The sequence below is a fragment of the Chrysochloris asiatica genome, unplaced genomic scaffold, assembly GCF_000296735.1.
Source record: "Chrysochloris asiatica unplaced genomic scaffold, ChrAsi1.0 scaffold00105, whole genome shotgun sequence".
Classification (NCBI taxonomy): domain Eukaryota; kingdom Metazoa; phylum Chordata; class Mammalia; order Afrosoricida; family Chrysochloridae; genus Chrysochloris; species Chrysochloris asiatica.
In genome coordinates, this window is record NW_006408623.1 from 10,305,154 (window position 1) to 10,330,586 (window position 25,433).

A 25,433-nucleotide genomic window follows, 5' to 3' on the forward strand; every position below is an offset into this window, starting at 1 on the left:
TTTTCCTTCCTTTCCTTTAACTGCCTTATCCATCACCCAAGTTGGCATGTGTCTACCTACACTCTTCCCTGGTGTGGCACTGTAAGATAAGCACTGGACAGTCGTTCAGACCGCAAGGTCAGCGGTTCAAACCCACCAGCCACTCCTTGGAATCCCTAGAAGGGGCTGCTATGAGTCGGAACGGACTTGATAGCACGTAACGTGGGCACGCTTCACCCAGGGGATTCTTCTCCCACGTCTGGTCCCCATCACAGGAAGTCTATCGCAGAATGAAAACTCTCCGGAACGTGTCACAGTAGCGGTCTCATTTCACAGTTATCCCTTTGTGACTATCTAATGTCACTCACATGGGGATTTTCTTGCTGTTACTATCATTTGGGTACATTTGTCCCTTTTGTCAATCATGCAAACGGATTTCCGCTCTGTAGTCTGTCTTCTTATTTTCTTCAAGGTTTGTTGTTGTTGTTGTTGTTAAGTACCATGGAGTCAGTTCCGACTCATAGCAACCCTGCACAGGGTTTCTGAGGCTGTAAATCTTTACGGGAGCAGAAATCCTCATCTTTCTCCTGAGGAACGGCTGGTAGTTTCGAATTGCTGACCTTGAGGTTAGCAGCCCAATTCAGGTAGTGGTTCTCAAACATTTTAGTCCCAGGATCCCTTTGCACTCTTAAGACTTGATACCCCTAAGAGCTTTTGTTTACATGGATTCTTTTGTGGTGCAAATGAGTAACAGTTTCAGCTGCTCACCGGAACATTGGAGGTCTGAGTCCAGCCAGAGGCACCTTGGAAGAAAGGTCTGGCTATCTCCTTCCAAAAAATCAGTCATTGAAAACTCCACAGAGCACAATTCCACTCAGAAACATATATTTTAGAAATGGTTATAAATTATTTTAAAACACAGCATTGTTAAAATATTTTTTTATGATAAATAATATCTAAAAAATAAAAATCATGAGAAGAGGGCCACTGTGTTATACTTTTGTAAATCTCTTTAATGTCTGGCCTAATTAAAGATTCAATTCTTGTAGGAATGCTGGTATATATCACTGTAGGATAAGCAAGGTGAGCAGTTCAAACCCACCAACAGCTCTTCAGGAGAAAGATGAAACCTTCTGCTCCCATAAGGATTTGCAGCCTCAGAAACCCTATAGAGGGTCATGACGAGGAGTCAGAACCAACTCAGAGACAGCTAGCTGTTTGTTGGGAGTTAGATTCTTCGGGTCACAACTTCTGCCTTTGCTGCAAAACTATGCATCTAGGAGACTCCACTGCCCTTTGTGATAGAACAGAGTGGGAAGGGACTTTTTTTTTTTTATATATATGTTTCATTGTTAATTATGTGATCATTTACATGGGAGAACATTAGTTTTGCATTCCTCCTATCATTATCATTTCCTTGCCATGGTTACAATCCCCTCTATGCAACATCAAGCCTGCCCCACGGCCGTCAGCACACAGCCCCTCTCCCTCTCTGGGTCTAAAGTCCCCAGCTGCTCCATCGCTCCACGTCATCATCTCTGAAAAGGGACTATTTTAATCATAACTTTTTAATGACAACACTGATGGGGTATCATTCGCCTCTCAAACCACACTTTGAGGAAAGTTATGTGAAACTTATCCTTTGATGAAAAAAAAGTTTCTCATTATTATGTTGTTGTTGTTAAGTGACATCGAATTGGTTCCAACTCAAAGCAACCAACTCCTAGAGACCCTGTGTAGGGTTTCCAAGTGCCGCCCTGGTGGTTCAAACCCACCTTGTGGCCCACTCTGCCCTTACTGCTTCTTTCATTGTTTGTGTGTGTGTGTGTGTGTGTGTGTGTGTGTGTGTGTGTGTCTCACGGAATAGTCCCAACCCTGAGGTCTAACAGCCAGTAGGTGTTTCTACCAAGAGTTTTTAGTCTTCACATTTAATTCCTTGATACACCCAAAGTTAACTTTATATGATGTGAGGTAGGGATTAAATTCTTTTTCCTATATGCAACCATTTCCCCCCAGCTGTTCATTAATTTGCTCAAGGTATGGTTCCTGGGGTCGCTATTCTATCCTACTGACCCATTCCTGAATCAGAAGCACATTTTAATAATCCCTGGCTCCACTGAGTAGCCCTGTGTCCAGAAGAGAAAATGCTATTTGCTGGACTCAAGCATGGCAACAATTGTGAGGTTGGCCCAGGCTCGGGTCGCTATGAGTCAGTACCGACTCGATGGCACCTAACAACAACTGTTCTTTCTCAGAAGGATCTCACTTTTCTTGGCCCTTTGTCCTTTCACAGACATTTTAAAGTTAGTTGTCCAAACTCCATGAAAACTGTCTTGGGAGTTTGATGGGAACGGCACTGAATCTATAGGTAATTTGTGTAGACTTGACATCTTCAGAACGTATGGTCGTCTTCTCCAGGAACACTTTGTACGTCTCCACTCATTTCAGTCTTGTTTGATGCCATTTAAACTCCGTAATAGTTTAAAATTTATACTCTAAAAAGATTCTCTTGAGTATCATTTATTAGATTTATTCTCAGGAACTTGATGCTGTCTGATTCTATTCTAATTTGTCATCTTTTTAATTTCACTTTTCTTCTTTGCTTGTTGCTAGTCTACAGAAAGGCAGTTCACTTTAAATTCTTAACCCCACAACTGGTTCCACAGGCCCACATCTACTCGCTGGGGGCCACGCTGAAGGCTGCTATGGAGTACGTGCCAGAGCCCGAACCTGAGCCCGAGCTCAGTGCAGACCTGGAGGCGCTCCTGAGTCAAATGCAGGCAGAGAAGCCAGGGGACCGGCCTGACCTGGAGGTGAGCCCCATGGTCCTGCAGCCGCACACAAGAACACACATATGTGCCTAGCAGGTATGAAGGGCCTCATGCCAACCCCCACCTGTCCCTGTGAGTGCCCATGTCTGGCTTTGTCCACAGAGCGTCATCGCGCTATGTGAGGAGAGGATGAAGAGCATGTCCTCCTGCCATCTGTGCCGCAGTCTCTCGGCCGTCGGGAGGAGAGTGCTCTCCATCGAGTCCTTCGGGGCACTCCAAGGTGAGCAGGTACCAAGCATGCATGCCCACAGGCACACACAGGTACACAAACATAGACACACACACACAGAGCATGCACACACAGGTACACAAACACAGACACACACAGACCATACACACATAGACACACACACACAGAGCATGTAAACACAGGTACATAAACACAGACACACACAGAGCATGCACACATAGGCGCATACAGACACACACAGACCATACACACATAGACACACACACACAGGGCATGTACACACAGGTACGTAAACACAGACACACACCATGCACACATAGGCGCACACAGACACACACAGAAAATGCACACACAGGTACACAAACACAGATAATGCACACATAAGTACACAAACCCAGACACACACAGACCATGCACACATAAGTACACAAACACAGACATGCATAGACCATGTATACACGTCTACTCACATTAACATGTACATGGATTCATGCACACAGGTAGACTCATGAACAGACAGGCACATCAATTCACACTCAAGCATGCACACACACATTGATGTACATGCATACACTCACAAACACACATGCACAGAAACATACACACACATACACACATGCTCACGTGGATCCAGGCATCCACGTGGACACTCACACATGATCCAGCTGTGAGGTAGACTCGGGAGGCTTGCACCCACCGTGGCGTGGGAACTGCAGGCTACAGAGGATGGCAAGGAGCCGTGTGTGTGTCTCGAGGCTCACCTGGGAGAGTATCCGCAGGTGTGGCTGAGCTGGGCCTGTGGGAATCTCACTGTGCTTTTGCAGTAGAACAATTAGGCAGCCAAGGGCTCCCTTAGGAAACCCCTTAGTGAGGATGAAGCCCAGAGCCTCATTAATTAGCTAGGATCCGGTGACTAACAAAGGGAGGTACTGAGGGGGGTGGGGGGGTCTGGGAGCCGTCCCAGGAGTCTGTGCTCAAGGGTGTTTGAGGCGGGGGTCTCCAGCCCCTGCTCCCCTCAGTGACCCCACTTTCTCTGACACAGATGTCAGCGAGAGCACTTGGAGGGGGAGATTCGCACCCAGAAGTTCCGGGCCCAAGGGGCAGCCTGGAGACCTCAACACTGACCCGGACCTGCCTGCGGGTGGCCCCTGCAGCCAAGGGCAGGAGAGCAGATGGGGTGTTCGGTCTACACCCCCAAAACCCTTGCTCTCAGCACCCGTGAGAAATGGCGAGAGCTCCGAAGGGGAGGGGCTATGCTCAGAGCAACTGGCTGGCCTGCTGCTGGACACCAGGGGGCCCCTGGGCGACCTGGACCGTGGCCTGCTCAGGAGAAGCCGCCTGAGGAAGGTACAGACGTTCCCCCGGCTCCTGGCCGAGGGCCCCGAGGCTGGCCCCCTCTGCCTGTCACTGACCAGAAGCCAGCTGCCTGTACCCGAGCTGTTCACCGCTGACTACAGGAAGATCTTTCCAGAGGGAAAAAATGGCCTGCTGGGTCTCAAGGCCAAGTTCAGACTGTGGCCTGAGGAGGGGCCAGAGCTGCCTCTGCACAAGGAACAAGATCCGGACGGTCCAGGGGACACAGGGGCCCTGCCGGGAGCTGGTCCAGACGGTGGCACGGCACTGCAAAGCTCCAGCCAGGGGAGGGCAGCCAGCACACCAGCTCAGTCAGCAGAAGAGGGGCTCTGTGAGTTCCACCCTGAGCCTGCTGAGGAGAGCCCCCCAGCCCACCTCCAGGAGCCTCGCAATTCCCATGGAGAAACCAGGACTGGCTGCAGCACTTCAGGTGTTCCGGAAGGAGCTGGGCAGTCAGGAGCCACGGCCACTGAGCAGGTGGGCGGCCCGTATTCCCCAGTGCTCCACACGGCACTGATAATTCAGCCCAGGGAGGAAACCAGGTTCCCTTCGCTTCTCAGTAACTGAGATATTCAGGGTAGGTGGGGGCTGTAGGTCTTCTGGCATTTGAAACGTTAGAGCCCACTGTTCTGTCAAGCTTGGGATTTAGAGCCACCAGGAAGTGCCCAGAGCTGCTCAGTCCAGGCCTGGTCATTACTGTCAGGTACTCTCCGCTCTCTGGTGTGGACAGGCCTTCCCTGGGACAGACGGGGCCCTTGCTGGGATGAATGGGTCCTCATGGGGTCAGATGGGGCCTCACAGGGTCAGACAGGCCCTCCCTGGGGCAGACAGGACCTCGCTGGGGTGGACGGACCCTCACGGGGTCAAACGGGATCTTCGCTGGGTCAGATGGGGCCTTTATTAGGATGGACAGGCCCTCAGCAGGCCAGGAAGTTCTCCCATTACAAGTTGCTCCTTTGTTCTAAGAGTTTGTGAGCTCCCTACAGATACAACCCTGCACTCGGGGACAACGGGATCCTTGAATGGACCAAAAGTGGGATTAGGGTTCCTGCCCCCCTGCTCCACCCTAAGGGGGTCAGGGTTGGCCTAGAGCTGGGAAGGGAGTAGAATCCGCCCTTGTCCAGAGCTCTGCTGCAGTGCCCAGACACCCCATCTGTACTGGACACGCTGAAGGTCCAGAGGAGGGGGCCTGGCCAGATGCTGTCATGGGATGTCACCCTGGCTATGCATGGCACTGAGCAGCAAGGAGCCCAGAAGCACTCTATCTCCACAGGTCATGTAGAGGGGTGAGGGGTGGACACTGGCTTCTGGAACCTTCCACCAATGCAGTCACCTGGGCATCCTGAGTCATTGTGGCCTTGGATGGGGAGCCTCGATGATACGGAACGCTCTGAGGCTCAGAAACTGCTTCCAGCCCATGGGCTCCAGGCTGGGGCCGGCCCTCCTGACCACGGCCCTCTCCTCCCACAGTGGACGTCCCTGAAGGACCTCCTGGCTAAGCTCGGCCGGCCCTTTCGGGAATACGAGCTGTGGGCTTTATGCCACCAGAGCCTCCAGACTCTGCAGAGCTACATCGAGTTCCCAGGTAACCGCCCCGCCCTCCCTCCTGCCTTACAGACTGCCACCTGAGAGGGACATCGAGCCCACTGAGTGAGGCCCAGGGCGGTCAGCATAGGGCTCAGGACAGATACCTTCCCCTCCTGTAACCGAGCCAGCCTGCTAAAAGGAAGTGACTGTCGACATTCCAGCCACATAGTCTAACGTGGTCCCCAAGGAAGGACAATTGGTTATGGGGGGACCTTCAATATCCCAACCATTTGTGGTTCTCAAATCCAGCCCCACAGGATGAACTAACGGGATGAGGCAGGGAGGGGCAGCGTGGAGAGCAGTGTCCACCAAGGCTCCAGGAGAACACTGCATTCAGGCCCACGACTCTGGATGGGCCCCCCCTTCAGCACTATGCATCTGGGCTGGTGGCATGGGACAAACAGGGAGGGTGTGGCCTGGCACTCACTGCAAGACCCCTGCCATCCTGAGGGGGATGCTGGTGAGCTAGGAGGGGCCAAGACAGTATGCCCACCTGCCCCATGTGATGGCCCTGGTCAGCCAGTGACTCAGAGGCTCCCCTGACACCTCACTGTCCTGCAGCCTACTTGTGTCTGGACTCCGTGCTGGTCACCGAGGACGGCGCTGTGCTCTTCGGGGCACCCCCTGACAATGGTGTGTATGGGGGCTCGCCGGGCACTGTGCTCCTGGGAGCAGGCAGCTGCCAGCACAGTCTAACCTGGGTTGTTCCTCAGGCTCCTACAACTCATTTTTCCTGGCTCCGGAGGTCACAGAAGAGAAGCGGGTAACAGAAAAGGTAACCCAGCCTCCTTGTACTCTATCCTAGCCCCGGCCCACAGACCCTCACAGTAAGGGGCCCCCACTCCCAGCTCTCCTCTCTAAGAGAGGAAGGAGTGGAAGGGAGTGAGCATGGTCTCCAGACTCAGGTGGGATCCAGGCAGGTCCCGGGAGGACACCGCACATGCCCAGGTGGGATCCAGACAGGTCCCAGGAGGGCACATGCCCAGTGCCTCCACTCTGGATGGAGCAATGACCTCAGGCAGCACCCACCCAGCAGGTGTTGCTCAGAAGGTCCCGGGGACACAGTCAGGCAGTGACTGTCCCAACAGCTCTCTGCGTGAACTTGGAAGTGGTGGTGCATGGGCCATCTGTTCAACAGAAGTTGTTAGAAATCCATCATTAAATTAAGTTGAACAAACTGACAATTAAATTATACTCTGGAAAGCAGAGCAGACACACTGTTTCTATTCCTCCCGAGAAGTCCACCCGAACCCCTGCACGTTGTACATGAAACAAACGTAAGGAAACTCTGGACAGTGGGGGAAGCTGGAAGACAGCACAGACTCAGGATGGAAGAAACGACCCAATAGTGGGGTCCTGGCTTTCCTTGTGTCTCAGATATCACAGATTTGGGGCTGAAGAAGTCAGCAAATCAGAAACCACCTTGGCTGCAGCAAAAAGGCAAAAACCAGTCCCCTGCAGACAAAGGGGCAGCCCAGCAAAACAGAAAACCCTCAGAAATCCAAAACCATCCCTCCAGCCAGACACGCAGGATAAACCAGCCCCACCAACACCACACCCACAAAGGCAAAGTGGGAGCACAGATTTACAGCATCTCCCTTCTGTAATGAGGAACCCAGCTTCACCCCCGGGGTGCTGTCAGAGGAAGCTGGGGAGGGCCAAGACTTTCAACCCCACTAGTTGGCTCTGGTAGCGTAGTGGTTACGAATCGGGCTGCGAACCTTAAGGTCAGTGGTTCGAAACTACCAGCCGCTCCGCGGGAGAAAGATGAGGCTTTCTACTCCCGTAAGGATTTACACCCTCGGAAACCCTGTACAGGGTCGCTATGGGTCGGCTCCGACTCGATGGCACTTAACAACAACAACAAAGTTGGCAATGAGGATCCCATCCCCCCCCCCACACACACACACACACCTACAGAGGAGAGCCCACGGGGAGCCAGGACGTCTGTCTCCTCTCCGCTGTCAGTAGACGTCTCAGAAGACATCTAGAGGAGGCTCAGGACCCTCGGCACCAACACCTGGAGGTAGTGGCGTCACCGTGACCTCTTACATAGGGGGTCCATATGGAGGCCGCCTACCCCTCCCAGGGACTAGTGAAAACTTAATGGGGAATCAGAACTCCCACGCCTGTCCAGGAGTAATGAGGAGCACCCCCTCCTCAAGTGTCAACAGAGAGAAACTGAACTTCAGACCCCACCTGGGAGTGGAAGAGGCAGCCTCCCTTTCCCCGCCAAAATGATGTCACAGAAAGCCAGCTAAAATAGAAAGTTTAAGTAAGACCCAAAGTCTTTTAACACAATACAAAAATATCTAGGTTTCAATAAAAACCACTCATTGTTCCAGGAGCCAAGAAGACCTCAAACTGAATGAAAAATCAATAGATTCCAACCCTGAGATGACAGTGTTCAGAGTAGCTGACAGAGATTTTAAAGCAGCCATCATAAAAATGCCTCAACAGACAGTTATTAACACATTCAAAACAAATGAAAAATTTTAATCTGAGCAAGGAAATAGAAGATAAAAAAAGGAACCAAATGGAAATAATTTTAGAACTGAAAGAAGTAACTAAAGAAACACTTTAACTCATTGGCTGGGATCAATAGTAAATGAAGGGGTAAGAAGAAAGCATGAGTGGATTTAAAGATAGGTCCATTGAAATCACCTGATCTGAACAACAAATTCGACCGAGAGGTCTATGAGTCAGTAATAAAAAATCAAATGTTTGTGTCACCAGAGTCCTGGAAAGAGAGGTGGAGGAAGATGGTGGGGCAGAAAAAGTGCTCAAGGAAATAATAGCTGAAAACGTCCCAAATATGGCAAAAGACGTAACCCTAAAGATTTCAGAAGCTGAGTCTTACTTCATACTTCAAACAGGATAAACCCAACGACGTATTGCATTAAGTAAATCTGCTGCACAAGACCTTTTAAAAGCGTTGAAGAGCAAAGATGTCAGCTTGAGGACTAAGGTGCGCCTGACCCAAGCCATGGTATTTTCAATAGCCTCATATGGATGCGAAAGCTGGACAGTGAATAAGGAAGATGGTAGAAGAATTGATGCTTTTCAATTACGATGTTGGAGGAAAATACTGAAAGTGCCATGGGCTGCCAAAAGAACCAACAGATCTGTGTTGGAAGAAGTGCAGCCAGAGTGCTCCTTGGAGGCCAGGATGGCCAAACTCTGTCTCTCATACTTCGGACATATTGTCAGGAGGACCAGTCGCTGAAGAAGGGTATCATGTTTGGTAAAGTGGAGGGTCAGAGAAAAAGAGGAGGACCCCCAGCAAGATGGATTGGCCAAGTGGCAGCATCAATGGGCTCAAGCGTGACAATAATTGTGAGGTTGGCCCAGGACCGGGCAGAGTTTCATTCTGTTGTGCATAGGGTCACTATGAGTTGGTACCAATTTGATGGCACCGAACACCACCACAGAAAGTCAGCAAAGATACAGAAGAGCCAACTCATAATAACTCTGTATGGGCTTTCCAAGGAGCTGCTGGTAGGTTTGAACTGCCGACTTGGTGGTTAACAGTCCGGTGCTGATTCAGGAGCGCCACACCAGGAGTCCAAGGGAATACTAGTATGGTTTTGTCAAGTCCCTTCGAGTCTGACTCATAGTGACCCCGTATAGGGTTTCTGAGAAACAGCTGGGGGTCAAACCAACCTTGGAGTCCAGTGCTTACCCTACAGAACTCCTACAAACCTAAATACTGCAAACCAATAAAACCAGCCCACAGCCACTTAATGACTCCTGAGAGCAATCCTGCAGGCCAGAGGAGAGCTGCCCCATGGGGCTTTCGAGACCATAAATCTTCACAGGAGCAGACAGCCTCCTCTTCTCCCTCGGAGCAGCTGGTGGTTTGAACCATTGAACTTGGGGTTAGCAGTACAATGCTTAACCCACTGCATCACTAGGGCTCCTTACAAACTTTAACAAAATGGACCAGTTCCTTAAAAAATACACACTACGTCAACTCATGACTCACTCAATACGAAGTAGGTCACCTGAACAGCTGAGAGCTATGAAATTAAATAGCGTGTCTAGGATTATTTGCTCAGCATACAGACTGAATAAGTATGGTGCAAGAATCCAATTCTGGCGCACACCTTTCCTGATTTGAAACCATTCAGTGTCCCCTTGTTCTGTTTCAATGACTGCCTCTGGTTCCCACGAGCACAATGAAGTGCTCAGGAGTCTGCATTTCTCCAGTGCTGTCCATAGCCTACCATGATCCACACAGTCAAGAGCCTTGGTAGAGTCAATAAACCTCAGGTAAAGGTATTCCTGGTATTCCATTTCAACCAAGATCCACCTGATGTCAGCAATGATAGCTCTGGTTCACGTCCTCTTATAAATCCAACTTAAATTTCTGGCATTTCTCTATCGATGTACCGTTGTAGCCATTTTTAAATTATCTTACACAAAATTTTATTTGCATGCACTATTACTGATATTGTTCTATGATTTCCACACTCCATTGGATCACCTCTCTTTGGAATGGACACAAATATGGATCTCTTCCAATTAATTAGCCAGGTAGCTGTCTTCCAAATTTCTTGGCATAGACACGTGAGCTCCTTCAATGCTGCCTCAGTTTATTGAGAGTTCCATTGGTATTCAGTCAACTCTTGGAGTCTTGTTTCTAGCCAACAACCTTCAGGGAAGCTTGAACTTCTTCCTTCAGTTCCATTGGTTCTTGATTAGATTTTACCTCCTGAAATGGTTGGACCCTGACCATGTCGTTTGGGTAAGTATCTCTGTTTATTCCTTTCATCTTCTTTTGATGCTTTCTGCAACATTAAATAATTTACCCAAAGTTGTTGTTGTTAAGTGTTATCAAGTCAGTTCCAACCCATAGCAACCCTGTATAAGGTTCCCAAGGAGCAGCTGGTGAGCTTGAACCAACCCTTGAATATTGCAAGTCAAGGCTTGAATTTTTTCTTCAGTTATTTCAGCTTGACAAATGCTGAACACGTTCTCCCCTTTTGGAGTTCTAACTCCAAGTCTTTGCACATTTCATTATTATACTTTGTCTTCTTGAGCTGCCCTTTGAAGTTTTCTGTTCAGCTCTTTTGCCTCCTCATTTCTTCTCTTCACTTACCATGGAGAACAAATTTCAGAGTCTTTTCTGACATCCATTTTGGTCTCTCTTTCTTTCCTGTCTTTTGAATGATGTTTTCTTCCTGTATGATGTTCTTGATGTCATCCTACAGCTCTTCTGGTCTTCGGTCATTAGTGTCTAAATACATCAACTCTGTTCTTGAGATGGTCTCTACATTCCGGTGGCATGTGTTCAAGGTCGTATTCTGGCTCTCGTGGACTTGTTTCAATTTTCTTCAGCTTCAGCCTGAACTGCATATGAGCCATTGATGGTCTGTTCCCCAGTCTGCCCTGGTCTTGTTTTTGGACTTCTCATATTAAGCTTTCCTTCGTATCTTCCCACAGATGTAGCCAATTTGACTCCTGTGGATTCCAAGTATAGACCAATATCCCTCCTATCATTAGATACAAAAACAAGACTGAGACTTCAGCGGAAGTGACCCTTTCATTCTCTTCACACAAGACGGTGCCTTGGGGAGTATGAGTGAACTAGTCTGTTCATACCCTACTTTAAACTCCATCCAAAGGGGACCCCCCCAAACGGGATCCCTGAAAACCAGTGACGTGCTCGCAAACCTCAACAACAGAAGTGTGTGCGTGTCTCTGACACCAAGAACGGATAGGCCACAGTTTACAAGGAGTACTAGAACGTCCACAGCTCTTCATAGAACCTTTCACAGAGCCAGTTGGTTCGCATAAGAAGCTTTCCTTGATTCCCCCTAGCCTGTGTCTCCCGCCTCCCAGAGACGAACCAGTGTCTCTCTGACATGACATTCTCTACCTGAGACACCGTCAGAACTTCACTCGTTCTAAGATCATAGCTGTTGCACACTGGAGCAATTGTTCCTGACATTTTTTGCACCGCTCACAATGTGACGGCTACTTGCGCATATGCCTTTAAACTTGATCTGCATTATTTGTATTCAGTCCATCACTTGATTAAGTCACTCGACAAAACAGTAGTAAATCAAGCCCAGATCTGTGGCCGATGTCCACAAAATGACTGAATCACCGGGGTCCTTGTTAAACATGCAGCTTCCCAGGCTATGCCCCAGATTCTGGTACAGAAAGTGGGGGAGACAGAGGCACCCCAGCCCCATGGCCTGTCTCACGGTTCATCAGGAGCTGCCACCCTACCCCGTGGGGAGTCCCTGGGGCACGGCACGGCTGGCCCCACAGTGCCCTGCTCCCCTCTCTCCCTCATCCAGGCCTCGGTGTACTGTGTGGCCGCCGTGCTGTGGACCGCAGCCAAGTTCAACGTGCCCCGTGACCACAAGCTGGCCCTACCTCGAAAGCTCAAGGCCCTCCTCCTGGAAATGGCCCGATGCAGTGCCCAGGAACGGCTGTCTGCTGCCCAGGCAATCAAGGTAAGTGTCCGGTGATTGCACCTGGATAGTCCCAGGGCTGGGGTGGTGGTCCTCCATTGCTAAGCTGGACTTTCTGGTCACCCATGTTCCAAACATTTTCTGGGAACTGTTTTGGTCAAGTGCTGAGCAGCTGCCCTGAGACCCTGGCCGGAACCCTGAGTGTGGCCTCAGCTCCCACAGCCTCCTGACGGCCCCTCCGGCCTCCCATTTTTGGTTCATGGACAAGCATCACATCTCTTCTCTGCTGGACTCGGACCCCAGGCTGGGGCCAGCCAGAACTGGATCTTAACCCCTCCAGAGGTGCCTCAGCCAAGTAGGAGCAGCAGACAGAGCAGGGGCAACCCCATGCAGACGGGGCGAAGAAAAACTTTGGGGTTGGGGCCTGGGCCAGGTGCTCACCTCTCTGGCCTTGGAGGCTCCCTGTTAGCTGCGGATGATATCTAACAAGGTTCCTACCATGAACGGGTGCGAGGTGCCCAGGTGGGCTCCTTACCTGAAGGCTCTCTGTCTTCCTTGGGCCATACTGCCCATCACGCTGAGTGGAAGAGAGAACTGGATCTCCACAGTGCCATCCTGTCCACACATCAGAAGGTCCAGCCCTGGGAAGTCAATGCCAGGGCCACCCACATGCCCCATGCACACCACACCTAGCAGGGCACACTGCCCAAGGGTCTGAGCCTTCACTCAAAGTCACACCGGGGTGACAGACGCCTGGCCTCACCGAGCCAGCCATAGGTGAGCTCGGCCACACTCAGGTGGACCTTTCTGCCATCACCTGGCTGGCCAAGTCCTGTGGGGGCTGCTTCCCTGTTCAATTACAGCTCATTGGAGTCACCAGCACTGGTAGCTCGCTCTCATCTGTTTTTCAGATTGCAATTCCGGGGGCACTTTGTGTGTGTGTGCACCCACACTGCTGGATTCAGACCTGATTCTGCCAGGGACCAGGGTTTTATAAGTCCCCTTCTGTAGGTTGGAGGTGTTCTGAGAACCTCCTGTCTGCCATCTTGCATGGGGACAGAAGTGATGCAGGGCCCTGGGCACTGAGCTTACCTGTTCCCTCTGCAGTGGCTGTCTGCAAGGCTGACCCACCACACAGGCCGTTTTGTTCTGCATTTACTCCCAGGCTTGAAGGCCACGAGCACAGACACAGAAGTTCAAGGCCGACTGACCGGCCTGAGACCCACCTGGCCCCTAAGACAAAGCACCACTGGCTCCTCTAAAGGGAGGCACCAGGTTGTCCTTGACCCGAAGTTCTGTGGTGGGCTTTCCCCAGGAACTTGGCGGTATCCACACACATACACACGCTTCCCCGTTGTTCACACTAGCTGAGCTAACCTGTCAACACTGATGCCAACTGCTCCCTGTTTCTTGCTTTCAGATGTGCAATAGCTACCTCCTTCAGCGAGGCATGGACAGCAAGAAGATCTTAGCCCACCTGAGTGCGTCTACCTGTAAGGTAAGATGCAAGTTCCCAAAGCACTAAGTCTGTATTCTGCCCTTGGCACCTGTTGGTCCTAAAGTGTTTCCTGCAGAGTTTGGGTGGAATTGTGGGGAAGACAATGGTGCTCTTCCTAAATGCCTTCCTGCTTAGCTTAGCCCTTGGGGTGGGGAGTCAGCCCTCAGAGGTGTTGTCAGAGCCTGTGTGGGTCCTTCCAGACCCCTGGCCTTTAGCATAGTTTACAAATGTGCCCATCGGCTTTCCTGGTCCCGTGGGCCTCCAGGTGATGGCATCACGTTCTCCCAGGCACCTGACACCCCCACCAAGCATTGGGAATTGGGGTTCTGCACAATGCTCGGTCTTGGTTGTGGTATCATCATCCCACCCCCTAGAATCCTGGGGGAACCTGAAGCTCTGAGGGCTGGGACAGAAATCAAGACAGAAACTATGGGATTTGTTGACAGAACACATGGTGAAGGGCTCCTGATTCAAATAAAATCAGGTTTCATAGGCACCTTCCTCCCAGTCCCACGACCTGCAGGGTCCCCCAGCCCCCTGAGCTACAGATTCCTCAGTCCCCTGAGCACATTCCGCTCCACGTGAGGGATGCAAAGAATAGGTGCAGTGGAGGAAGCACCTGTGGGGAGTGAGCCCCCGCCTCACTCCGTGTGAACACAGTTGGACACATGCTGATGGATGCTTCCGCCCCAGGTTTACCAGGAGAAAGAAACCATCAGTCTTCAAAACTCCCTCTCAGTGATTGACTTGGAGCTGGACATGACACCCCCTCCAGAGCCAAGCCCAGGTGGGGTCCCAGCAGCCTGCCTTCCTTCCTCAGCCCCTGCCTCCACCCTGTGTGCATGTGAGGGCAAGTCCAGGGCAGCATGTCCCAAACTCTCCAACTTGGAGCCTGACCTGCCACAGTAGCCACCATTTGGGGTCATGTGCACCTTGGCCAGTGGGAAAGGGGGAATGCCATGCCGCCGGGTGTCCTGTGGTGCCTCACTCAGCCCAGAACCCTGGGGGGGGGGGGGGCGGAACTCAACAGGCACCAATTCAGTGACACCACTGGGCTAAGCCCCAAATATCTCCTGTACCCTTCACACAGGACTGACCTTGTCCTGTCCACCAAAGAGATATCCGATGCCCACCCCCATTGCTTGCAGCAGGAAGAAGACACCCCCACCCCACCCCACCCCCCGCAAAGCAGAGCTGTGCACTTTCTTTCTGGAATTTTCCATCACTACCAAAAGAAAAACAAACCAAAACCTGCTGCCATGAACTCACAGTGACTATAGATAGATAGGGCAGACTAGTGTCTCACGGTTTCCAAGGCTATAATCTTTATGGAGTTAAGCGTTCAAACCCACCGGCCGCTCTCCTGGAGAAAGATGAAGCTATCTGCTCCCACAGAAATGTATGGTCTCAGAAACCCTAAGGGGCAGGTTTACTGTGAGTCAGAAACTGACTTCCTCATCCTCCCCACCAGATGGGCTGCTGGGTTGGAACCTTTCCTTTACAGCCGAGCGCTTAATCACGGTGCCACCAAGACTGTGTTCCATCCCTGCAGCCTTCAATACCTCTCCCTTCAGCCTCTGACCTGCTGCCATTCCCAGGGTCCTCCTTTTCCCCCAGCTCCCTGGACACTCCCTCACTCCCCCCCCCCCGCCCCCACCTCGCGATATCAACCTTTTCCTGCGTCGCGCAAGTGCCCAATCCCAGGCGTCAGTGAGACCATCCCGCAGAGGGTCTAAGGGTCGGGGCAGAGAGGGGGCGACGTCAGGCAGAGATCCTGACCAAGGACCTGTCCCCAGGCTTTGTGCCCGTTGGCAAGGACGCCAGGCTGGCCGCCGTTCAAGGACCCGTGCCGGGCAAACACGCCTCCCACACAGAAACCGCGGAGCTGCCGGCTGCGTTCACCTCCGCGGCCACGCACTTCAAACCCATCGTTCTCGCCCAGGACGCAGACGCCGTGTAAGTGCCGGGGCCGGGCTGGGAGCGCAGTGTGCAGGGCCCCCCTGAGCGCACTGCCTATTGTCTCCGCAGAGAAGAGCCCGCTCCAGCCCCTGGACCGGCCGAGAGGCCCGAGGAGGGGAGAGGCTGGGAGAACCCGGGGACACCCGCTCCTGAGGCCCGCGGGGCAACAGCCAGCACCAAGACGCCCGAACGGCCGGCACCGGATATGCAGTCGGAGGGCTCAGCCTCGGAGCGGCTCGGAGAGTCGACGGAGGAGCGCCCCTGCCCCACACTCCCCGACCCAGCCCACCGGCCAGCAGAAACCGCGTCCTCGAAGACCCCCAGATCTCCCGTCCGGGCTTCCCCACCGGCCGCACCGCGGAAGTCACAGGCCCGACCGGAACCAAGGTCAGAAGACACGGTCCGGCTGGAGGCCACTTCAGGAGGTTTCGGACCACGACGCCAGTCCAAGACGCCCAAGGGCACGGCCACCGAGCGCCCAGACCAGGAACTCGAGGGCCCCCGATGGGCAGCACAGGCCAGTCCAAAAGGCCCCCGGGTTTCCTTGGGCAGAGAGCGGCCCAGGCAAGCCGACCGCAAGCCGTGCGCCTCGTGCGCGGACACCTCGCCGCTGCTGAGGACGACGGCCTGCCCCTCTCTGCAGGAGGCCATGCGCCTCATCCAGGAGGAGTTCGCCATCGACGGCTACCTGGACAACGGATTGGAGGCCTTGATCATGGGTGCGCCAGCGCCAGAGCCCAAGGAGCCCCAGGACCAGGCAGGGCAGGGCCAAGACCATAGAACGGGTGTGGCCTAGGCCAGAGGCGGAGCCAAGACTAGTATGGGGGCGGTGCTAAGATCAGGGTGGTGTGGGTGTGGTCTTTCAGTGGGCGGGGCCAATGTCCGAATGGGGTGTGGTGTGTCCTATGCCAGGGGCAGGGTCTAGACAAGGGGGCGGGACCAAAGTCAGGGACCGGAGTGAGATGCAGGACCACGGAGGGCCTCAGAGTGGAGCCCTAAGACTACAAAGGGGAACCGAGCGGCGTCAAGAGTCCTAGCCAAGTCCCCTCTTCACACATCTCCGCGTCCCCCACATAACCCCACAGGGGTTAGAGTTCAACCCCCGAAGGGCTCAACCCACAGGAGATAAGGCTGCTAGAGGGTACCCAGAGCTAGAGCCCACCTCCCGTCCCCTCCCGTCTCCAGCTCAAGAGAGGGAAACCCTAAAGTCTTGCCATAGTATTAACCTTAACCTCTGGCGAACTAACCCCATTCCAAATCGACCCTGATGTTTGTAAACCAGGGGAATACATTTATGCTTTGAAAGACCTCACCTACGCCACCTTCTGCGGTGCCATTTCGGAAAAGTTCTGCGACCTTTACTGGAACGAGAAGTTGCTGAGAAGCCTCTTCAAGGTGGTGAACGGAACATCGCCCTCTGAGAGGTGGGCGCACCTCCCTGCAGTGCCCAGGACCCACAGTTGTGCCTTCCCCTGGCATCCACCTTGACATTCAGCAGGCCACCCAGGGGGATTCAACCCTGCTTACCAGTTTTCCAGATTCCTACTGAGGGTACCTGGGGAGACAGTGGGGGCAGCTTGACCAGGCGGCTGCTGGTGTCCTGGGTGGCAGTGACCACTGAAAAAGGTCATCCAGGCCATCAACGGGTCCCAAGAAATGAATGACCCTAACACTGTCTACCACTGTCAGCCTCTAGGAATGACCACATGCCCCAAGGTTGTTACTGCCCTGGGCGATGGTAGCAGCCTGTCCCACACCCCAGCTGGTCACACGGGAGCTGAGACTGGGAGGTCCCCCACACTAACCCTTTTGGTCACCAGTGTTTCAGAGGAGGCTGAACAGCAGCCTGAGGGGGATATCCAGGCCACCACGCCTAGCAGCTGCTCCTTATCCAGCAGAAGACCCTCAGGGCCCAGGACTGGTAAGTGGGGAGGTGCCACTGAGGAGAGGGTGGGACCTCTCCCAAAGAAGGTCCCTCCCTGGGACGTCCAGGCCAGCTCAGACCTCTGTCCAGGAACTACATGCTCTCCAAGGCCCCTTGCTGCCAGCCTGGGATGCCAGCCCACCTGATGGCTTTGTCATTTCCAGAGGTACAGGCTGAAGACTGGAGCTGTGTAGAGCAGGCTGGAGAGGGTGTGGCAGCGTGGGCCTGGTGGGGTCTGGGTGTTTCTGTTGCTCGGAAACCAGGCGTTCCTACGGGCACATCGGTGACTGGCAACCTTCTGTGGGGGCCGAGGAAGCCAGTGAGCCCAGGGGGGTCCAGGCCACCACACAGTGTTCTGAGTACATCACTAAGAGCTGCACGTTGGTGGGAAGAGACAGTACTGGGGTTGTTTTAAAAACTCCAGGAAAGATGAGCGGATGTGGAAGCAAAGTCGAGAATTGTTGGAGCTGGCGCTGCACACACCAAGCAAATCCCATGCTCCCTGTGCCCCCAAAATGTCCAGTAAAGAGTTGAAAAACAAAGTTCAATGTCCAGAGAAGGAAACTCTCTTAGCCCACTTGTCACACTTCCTGCAAATGGCTCAGCCAGTGGGAGAGCCCATTTGGAGTCGTCCCCAAGGACCTGGCTCAGACTGTTGGTCAAACTTGGAATCACTGCCTTGGGTAACCTGGCCTCTTTCTTCCAAGGGATAGAGACGCCAGCCACTGCCCATGCCGGCCGGGCACCCTGCTCGCCCACACCGCTCTCAGACCTAGACTCAGAGGCTATCTCCCGGGATAACTTCGAAGTGGCATTCCGACCACAAAAATCCATCAAAGCCGAGAAGGAATCTGTTGCTGGAGGTGGCCATCCACACAGCAGGGACCTGAACCCTGAGCCAGTCAGCGGGGACCCCAACCCAGGAGCGGTGGTCCTGTTGGAAGAGGGAGGCCTAGGCATGCCTCCAGGCCCCGCCGAGCTCCAGGGTTGCAGCCCCGGCTGGTGTAGCGCCTTCTACGAGGCGGACTGCTTTGGCACCGATGTACACAGCTACGTGGGAGAGCTGGGGCAGCAGAAGACCAGTGGGGCCTCAGACACCCAGGACCAGCACCCGGTGAGTTCAACATCCCATGAATCCAGCAACAGCTTCAGCCCTCCAAGGGATACTGGTGTGCTGACCTGGATGGGTGCTCCAGGGATACCTCTCTCGTGAGCCACACTCAGCTCAGGGGTGACTCTGGTGGGCATACGGTGTCACTCACTCGCCCTGCTTTTCATCTGCCCACCTGTTTCTGGACACCGTTACTTTGAGATGAGGGAAACAGCTGAAAGTCCCTACCTGCACACTTTGAGGCAGCCGGACTGACCAGACGGAGGGGATAGTACCTTCTGCATGTGGACCCTCCACAATCCGCACAGCCCAGAGGAAACCTTAGACTTGAGTTCAGCCTGATGTGCAGGAAACCGTGGGCAGAGCCTGGGCTGAGGAACGTGGAGGGAGGACAGACCATGTGGTCCTGCAGACGGTTCCCAGGTGGACAGTCCAGCTGGGCAGCCCCATTCCCTCCACTTCGAAGCCTCCACCCCTTCCTAGAATATGCACTTGCACATTTAGGAAAATTCATTTGGGACTTTGAGCCTTTTCCCTCCCCAACCCCCTACCGCCCCTATCTGTCTGCCATTGGGGCAGGGCCGGGGGGTGGGGGCACTTTGCTGGCCCAAAAAGCCAGGGTGGATGACAAGGTCAGCCAAGGATTCAGGGCAGACTGTGGCAGGGGCCGGGCAGGCCCTGAGGTCCAAGCTCAGGCCACACTTAGGGCCACATTATAGGTAGCTACTGCTTAAGGCAGTGACTGACTCAGACAATTTATCTAGGGAATCATAGATTGTTTGCTGGGAGTGTTCTGGGTGGGCGAACAGAGGGGACGAGTGACCTGTTTCTGTTTGTTTCCTGCACCTACCTCCCTACCCCCTGGGGAAGAAGTCTCCTGTGGACCTGGGATACAGCCAGGTGAGTTTTCTGTGTCACCTCCCCTCAGGTAACTGGGCAAAAGCAGCCCCTGGCCACTGTGCCCATTCTCCTTGAAGGCCCATTGTTTGCTTTAAGAGGAGGACAGAGAAACATGAAACAGCAGCTGGACAGGTGGTCACATCTGCAGCAGAAACACGGCACTAACTGGGGGCAGGCCGGGGCAGCAGGGTGGTGGTTTGACAGCTGTAGGGATATGTGTTGTCTCCATTCATTCATTCATGCAGTCTACAGTTCACCCAGAGCAGGCTCACCACACATGTCTGCACCTCTGTACCTGCGCACCTGTATACTTGTGCGCTGATACACCTGGATACCTATGCACTCACACGCCTGTGCATCTGAATACTTGTGTGCTTCCACACCTGTGTACCTGCACACCTCTGCACTTCTTTCACACCTGTGTGCCTGCACACCTGCGTATCTCTGCACCTGTGCACCTTCACACCTGTACCATGTGCCCAACACTACAAGCATCTTCAGGGAGGAAGTCAGAGCTAGAGCCGCTCCCTGAATCTCTCAGTCTTTGCTCTTTGAATCCTGGTGTGGCGCTGTGGGTTAATGCACTGGACTGCAAAGTTGAGTTGAACTACAAGGTCAGTGGTTCAAACCCATCAGTCACTCGTCAGAAACCCTATACAGGGTCACAATGAGTCGAAATCTACTCGGTGGCACTTAACAACAAAACAGCTTTCACTTTCAGTATTTGGATGAATGATCTTGGTTTCAGTTTATTGTTTCTTATCTTTGCCTGTAATGTTCCATTGTTTTCAATTTACCTCAGTGACTACTTTATCTGGACACTTCCCAATATTGTCAGCTTTCATGTCTATAAATTTAGTAGCTGCTCTACCTAAACTGTGCCTTAAATCATTCACATTTATCTCAACTTAACTTTTCTACTTTTGTAAAAATCCTCTAGCACGTTAAAATTTAAAAGCCTAAACACATCACGTGAGCATTTTGTTTGGATGTAGCTGATCCCAGCGACCCTGGTCAGTCTGTGGTTGGCTTTAATCGCATTTCTACCAAGATGTAGCCCGTGGTGACGCTCCAGTGCATACTTCTTCTGTCTCATGCCCTGTGCTGTGTGACGTCTAGTTAACCTAAACCTGACCTTAATCCCAGTCAAGACTGCCAGTTTCCAGCCCCACAACTGAAAACTAACAACTGTCATATCCCTCAGAGAATTGAGGCCACGAGACAAAACGCCACCCCGAAAACTGGAGCACTGGCTCACCACTCACTCAGACAAGGCTTCTCCTCTAACTCGGGGTGTGGGCGCACTCACAGGATACTGAGAGTCTCCCCCAAAGCTTCTCCGGGGCCATGGGGGTGTCACTTGGGTGACTTCGATGCTGGCCGGCACAAGAATGCCGTGAGGATGGGCATGTCTACGTCACGCTCTGAGCCAGCAGCCGAGTGTGTGAGGACAGTTGCCTCGGGTTGCAGTTTCTGTTTCCTCTTCAGGAGCTGGAGCAGCAGCTGATGATGGAGAAAAGGAGCTACCGGAAGACCCTGAAGTTCTACCAGAAGCTTCTACAGAAACAGAAGAGGAGCAAAGGTACCGTCGGTCACGTGCAACAGGGAGCCCCCTTCAGCTGCTTCCTGAAAGGTGGGAGGTTGCCTGTTGGTATCTACCCAGAGGCATCTTGGGAGAAAGGCATGGCCATCTACTTCCAAAAACCAGCTTTTGCAAGCCCTGTGGAGAGCGGTCCTTCTCTGGGCACACAACAGGACCTCACTGATCTTTTAACCTTTCAGGCTCTGAGGTGAAGACAATGCTGTCCAAGTTGAAAGGGCAACTGGAAGAGATGAAGTCCAAGGTGCAGTTCCTCGGGCTGGTCAAGAAGTACCTGCAGGTACGTCAGCGCTTCCCCCCCCATTGGATGTCACAGAGCAGCAGTCCCCAACAGACTTGGTGGCCGTCAGTGACCAGGTGCAGGCTGATGGACACGTCACTGTCCCATAGGCACGGGTCCTGCTGGTCCCACCCACACTTGCTGTCTCCCCTCAGGTGGCGTATGCGGAGCGGTGGGGTCTGGAGCCCAGCGCCCTGCCAGTGATCGTAAACATTGGGGCAGCCCACTGTGGGACATTGGACTTCAGCCCCCTGGACGAGTCCTCCTCCCTCATCTTCTACAACGTCAACAAGCCCCCGTGTGGTGGCGCCAATGGCGGCAGCAGACAAAAGAAGGCCCGTGTCCTGCAGGCGGGCACACCGCTCGGGCTCATGGCTTACCTGTACTCCAGGTGTGTCCAGGTGGAGGGGGGAGTGGGCTTTTCGAGCTGCTAGGGCCACGTGCCTGTTGGAGGTGGACACAGGTGGGAAAGGTCTGTCAGTCCCCCTCTGAGATCGGGTCATGCTGCCATTTCACTCGGAAAACATTCTCATCAGAGTTTTAAGCTAACTTCTATGAATGGCCACCAGCCTTTTCTGCCACAGGCCACAGCTGGATCCCTGTCGACAGAAGCACATCTGGGTCAGATTGTGCCCAGGCCAGTGATTGCAGGAGTGTGGCCTTGCACAACCACTAGCCCACTTCTAAACACTAGCTTGCATGGGTGCCAAGACAAGGATGAAGGCCCCCAAGTCACATGTGGAAACCCAGGACCAGTCCTCTGACCCTGAATTCAGGGAGTGCCCTCCGAGCCCCACCAAGCCCTTCACCCTCCTCCCACCCACCCCAGGGATCAGGAAGTGATGGAACGGGAAGGAGGGGCATCCAGAGTGGCCACAATCTCAAGTGACATTCAAACTCCACTTGGGACAACCAGGGGTCCGTCCACCTGACTGCCTCTCACTGGGCTCACTCACAGCCTGACCCATTCACGCTGACACGTTCACCCCAACATACAGTCACACCGGTACACACAGACTCACACCCTGACACGTTCACCCCAACACACACTCACACTGGTACACACAGGCTCACACCCTGACACAGTCACACCAGTACACACAGGCTCACACCCAGACATGTTCACCCCAACATACAGTCACAGCGATACACACAGACTCACACCCGGACACGTTCACCCCAACACACACTCACACTGGTACACACAGGCTCACACCCTGACACAGTCACACCAGTACACACAGGCTCACACCCAGACATGTTCACCCCAACATACAGTCACACCGGTATACACAGACTCACACCCGGACACGTTCACCCCAACACACACTCACACTAGTACACACAGGCTCACACCCTGACACTCACCCAACATACACTCACTGGTACACACAGGCTCACACTTGCTCACTCAACGTGTACACACAAATACACACTCAGTCCCTCCTACACTCACAGACGTGTTCACACTCACACGTCTCAACATGCTCACCTCATGCTCGCTCCCACCTGCTCAGTGACACTCACTGGCACGCCGTCATTTCCACACACAGGCTCAGACAAGTGTACAGTCACACGCACTCACATGCTCACACACACACAGAATGGGGGTACAGTGGTCTACAGCCCTCGTCAGCTCCGGCAGGACCCTTCACCATGGTTACAGCCAGCACTCTTGCTGACACACACAGCCACACTGCAGAACTGCTCAGAGAGAGGGTCAAGCCCTGAGGCCAGGGAAGGACACTGGAGTGGCATGAGGGGGCCTTGGGTGGGCATGGATAGCCTAGGTCAGTCTGGGCCTCTGGACTCACGGGTCTTCTGCCCCCAGCGACGCCTTCCTGGAGGGCTACGTGCAGCAGTTCCTGTACACCTTCCGGTATTTCTGCACTCCCCATGACTTTCTGCACTTCCTCCTAGACCGCATCACTGGTGCCTTGTCCAGGTAGCTGCCCTGTAGGGACTGGCCAGGGTGGGGGGTGCAGCACAGGGGGATTTCATGGCCCCAAGGGCCCCTTACACAGAACCACGCCACCTGGGGTACCTTTCACAACCGCCTCTAGGGAGGCAGCCTCACAGACTCAAACATGCAAACCATGCCTTTCAGACAGTAGATGGTCTGAGGGTAGACACGAGAGTCAGGACCCCACATGAACCATGAGAGCTACACCCAAACTCATGGTGTGGGGTGGCAGGCAGCATAGGTGATGGGAGATGATGAAGTCAGAAAGCTGGGAGCTAGGGCTGGGTCCAGGGCTAAACACAGGGTCCTCAGTCAGGGGTCAGCACCTTTGTGAAGTCCACCAAGCAGAAAGGACTGTGAGAGACAGGAGCTTGGGGCGCAAGTGGACAGACCAGGAAACCCAGCGTGATGCTTTAGGCTGAGTCGGAGGAGACAGTGAGTGAGTGAGCGTCAATGGGCAGGAAAAGTTCAGGATAGTGGACACCTTGAGGCCAGAGGAACCCTGGGATGGCCCCCTCGTGACCCTGGGTGAGAAGAGTTGAGGATGCTGGGTGTGAGGGAGTCCCTAACCAGAAGGACCAGGAGGTAACAATGAGAAACAGAAGAGGAACTGAGGAAGGAACGTGGGGGAGGGGACACAGGTCGTTGGGGAGGGGACACTGGTGGTCATGGGGGAGACAGTGGGGGAGGCAGCAGTGGGGCAACATTGGAGGGAACAAAAGTGGAGGGGACAGTGGTCTGAGTGTCCCTATACTCTGGTGGGGGGGGCGGGGAGAGGAGAGGCTGCTGACCATAGGAACTACTCATGGAAAGATGGAGTTCCATCTCAGAGAGGGGTGAGGCCTCATACACCAACAGTGGTCTAAAACCAGGCCAGCTAGGGTTGGTGGTGGGTGGGTGTTAGCCTGTCATCCCCAACCCCTTGCCCCCACCCAGGCATCCTGGTGCAGAAACTGAAGCCCAGTACTGACCCACACAGGTGGATAAGGTTAACATCCACCTTGAAGACTAGGTGGAATTCAGACCCACATGCCCGCCCACCCCTGCTGGTCTGAGCTCAGCTGGACTCCACCAACTCAGGTCTCACCCCGTGTCCACAGGGCCCAGCAGGACCCCACCTCGACTTTCACCAAGATCTACAAGCGTAGTTTCTGCCTGCTGCAGGCCTGGGTAGAGGACTGTTACACCGTGGACTTCACAAGGAACACGGGGCTCCTGAGGCAGCTACGCGCCTTCATCTCCTCCCAGGTGAGGGACAGGGTCCACGGCTACAGCAGGTGCTCCGGGCGCTGGGCGCTGGGGTCCTAGGGGCCGTGAGGCGGGGGTGGAGTGGGGTGGGGGGAGGTGGCAACACCCCAGACCTCTGCCCGTGCTCCTGCCCAGGCCAGGCCTCTGGACAGTTACTCAGAGCGTCTGCTGGCCCTACTGGAGGAGAGCATGGACCGGCGGGGAGAGGGGACCCCACGTGGTGGAGACCTGGAGGACCCCAAGGAGGCTGAGGAGGAGGCCGGGCCCCTCAACACCCTCTGTAAGAAGCTCTCCGAAGATGGCCTCTCCCGGAAGGTGGGGGCCTTTCCTGGAAGATCTCCCTGCACAGGCTGTGACACCCCCAGTCATGCACACATATATGAGCATGAGATGTCATGTACACATTCCTTCACATAGCCACACATGTTCTCATATACACGCAGACAAATCCATAAACATGCATGCATGTGTGCACAATCCATGTGCAGTCAGGAGTGCACATGCACACACATGCTCCTCCATGTAGTCTGGGCAACATGGGTTGGGGCATCACTGCCTTAGCCCCAGGTTGGCAGTAGGCAAAAC

At 53.6% G+C, this 25,433-nt stretch overlaps 1 protein-coding gene across 1 annotated transcript in view; it reads left to right on the forward strand.

Annotated features, from left to right (window-relative positions):
* The window catches only part of KNDC1 (kinase non-catalytic C-lobe domain (KIND) containing 1), a 38,425-nt gene that overhangs the window by 7,567 nt on the left and 5,425 nt on the right, over positions 1 to 25,433 (forward strand). The window contains exons 4-23 of the mRNA XM_006867484.1: positions 2,646 to 2,792; positions 2,913 to 3,030; positions 4,043 to 4,830; positions 5,824 to 5,938; positions 6,502 to 6,573; positions 6,654 to 6,715; positions 12,249 to 12,407; positions 13,786 to 13,863; positions 14,557 to 14,650; positions 15,660 to 15,819; positions 15,892 to 16,541; positions 17,105 to 17,246; positions 17,643 to 17,743; positions 18,454 to 18,860; positions 21,246 to 21,339; positions 21,540 to 21,637; positions 21,793 to 22,028; positions 23,469 to 23,582; positions 24,701 to 24,848; positions 24,984 to 25,163. Coding sequence (XP_006867546.1) covers positions 2,646 to 2,792; positions 2,913 to 3,030; positions 4,043 to 4,830; positions 5,824 to 5,938; positions 6,502 to 6,573; positions 6,654 to 6,715; positions 12,249 to 12,407; positions 13,786 to 13,863; positions 14,557 to 14,650; positions 15,660 to 15,819; positions 15,892 to 16,541; positions 17,105 to 17,246; positions 17,643 to 17,743; positions 18,454 to 18,860; positions 21,246 to 21,339; positions 21,540 to 21,637; positions 21,793 to 22,028; positions 23,469 to 23,582; positions 24,701 to 24,848; positions 24,984 to 25,163 — 3,963 coding nt within the window. The remainder of the gene's footprint in view (positions 1 to 2,645; positions 2,793 to 2,912; positions 3,031 to 4,042; positions 4,831 to 5,823; positions 5,939 to 6,501; positions 6,574 to 6,653; positions 6,716 to 12,248; positions 12,408 to 13,785; positions 13,864 to 14,556; positions 14,651 to 15,659; positions 15,820 to 15,891; positions 16,542 to 17,104; positions 17,247 to 17,642; positions 17,744 to 18,453; positions 18,861 to 21,245; positions 21,340 to 21,539; positions 21,638 to 21,792; positions 22,029 to 23,468; positions 23,583 to 24,700; positions 24,849 to 24,983; positions 25,164 to 25,433) is intronic.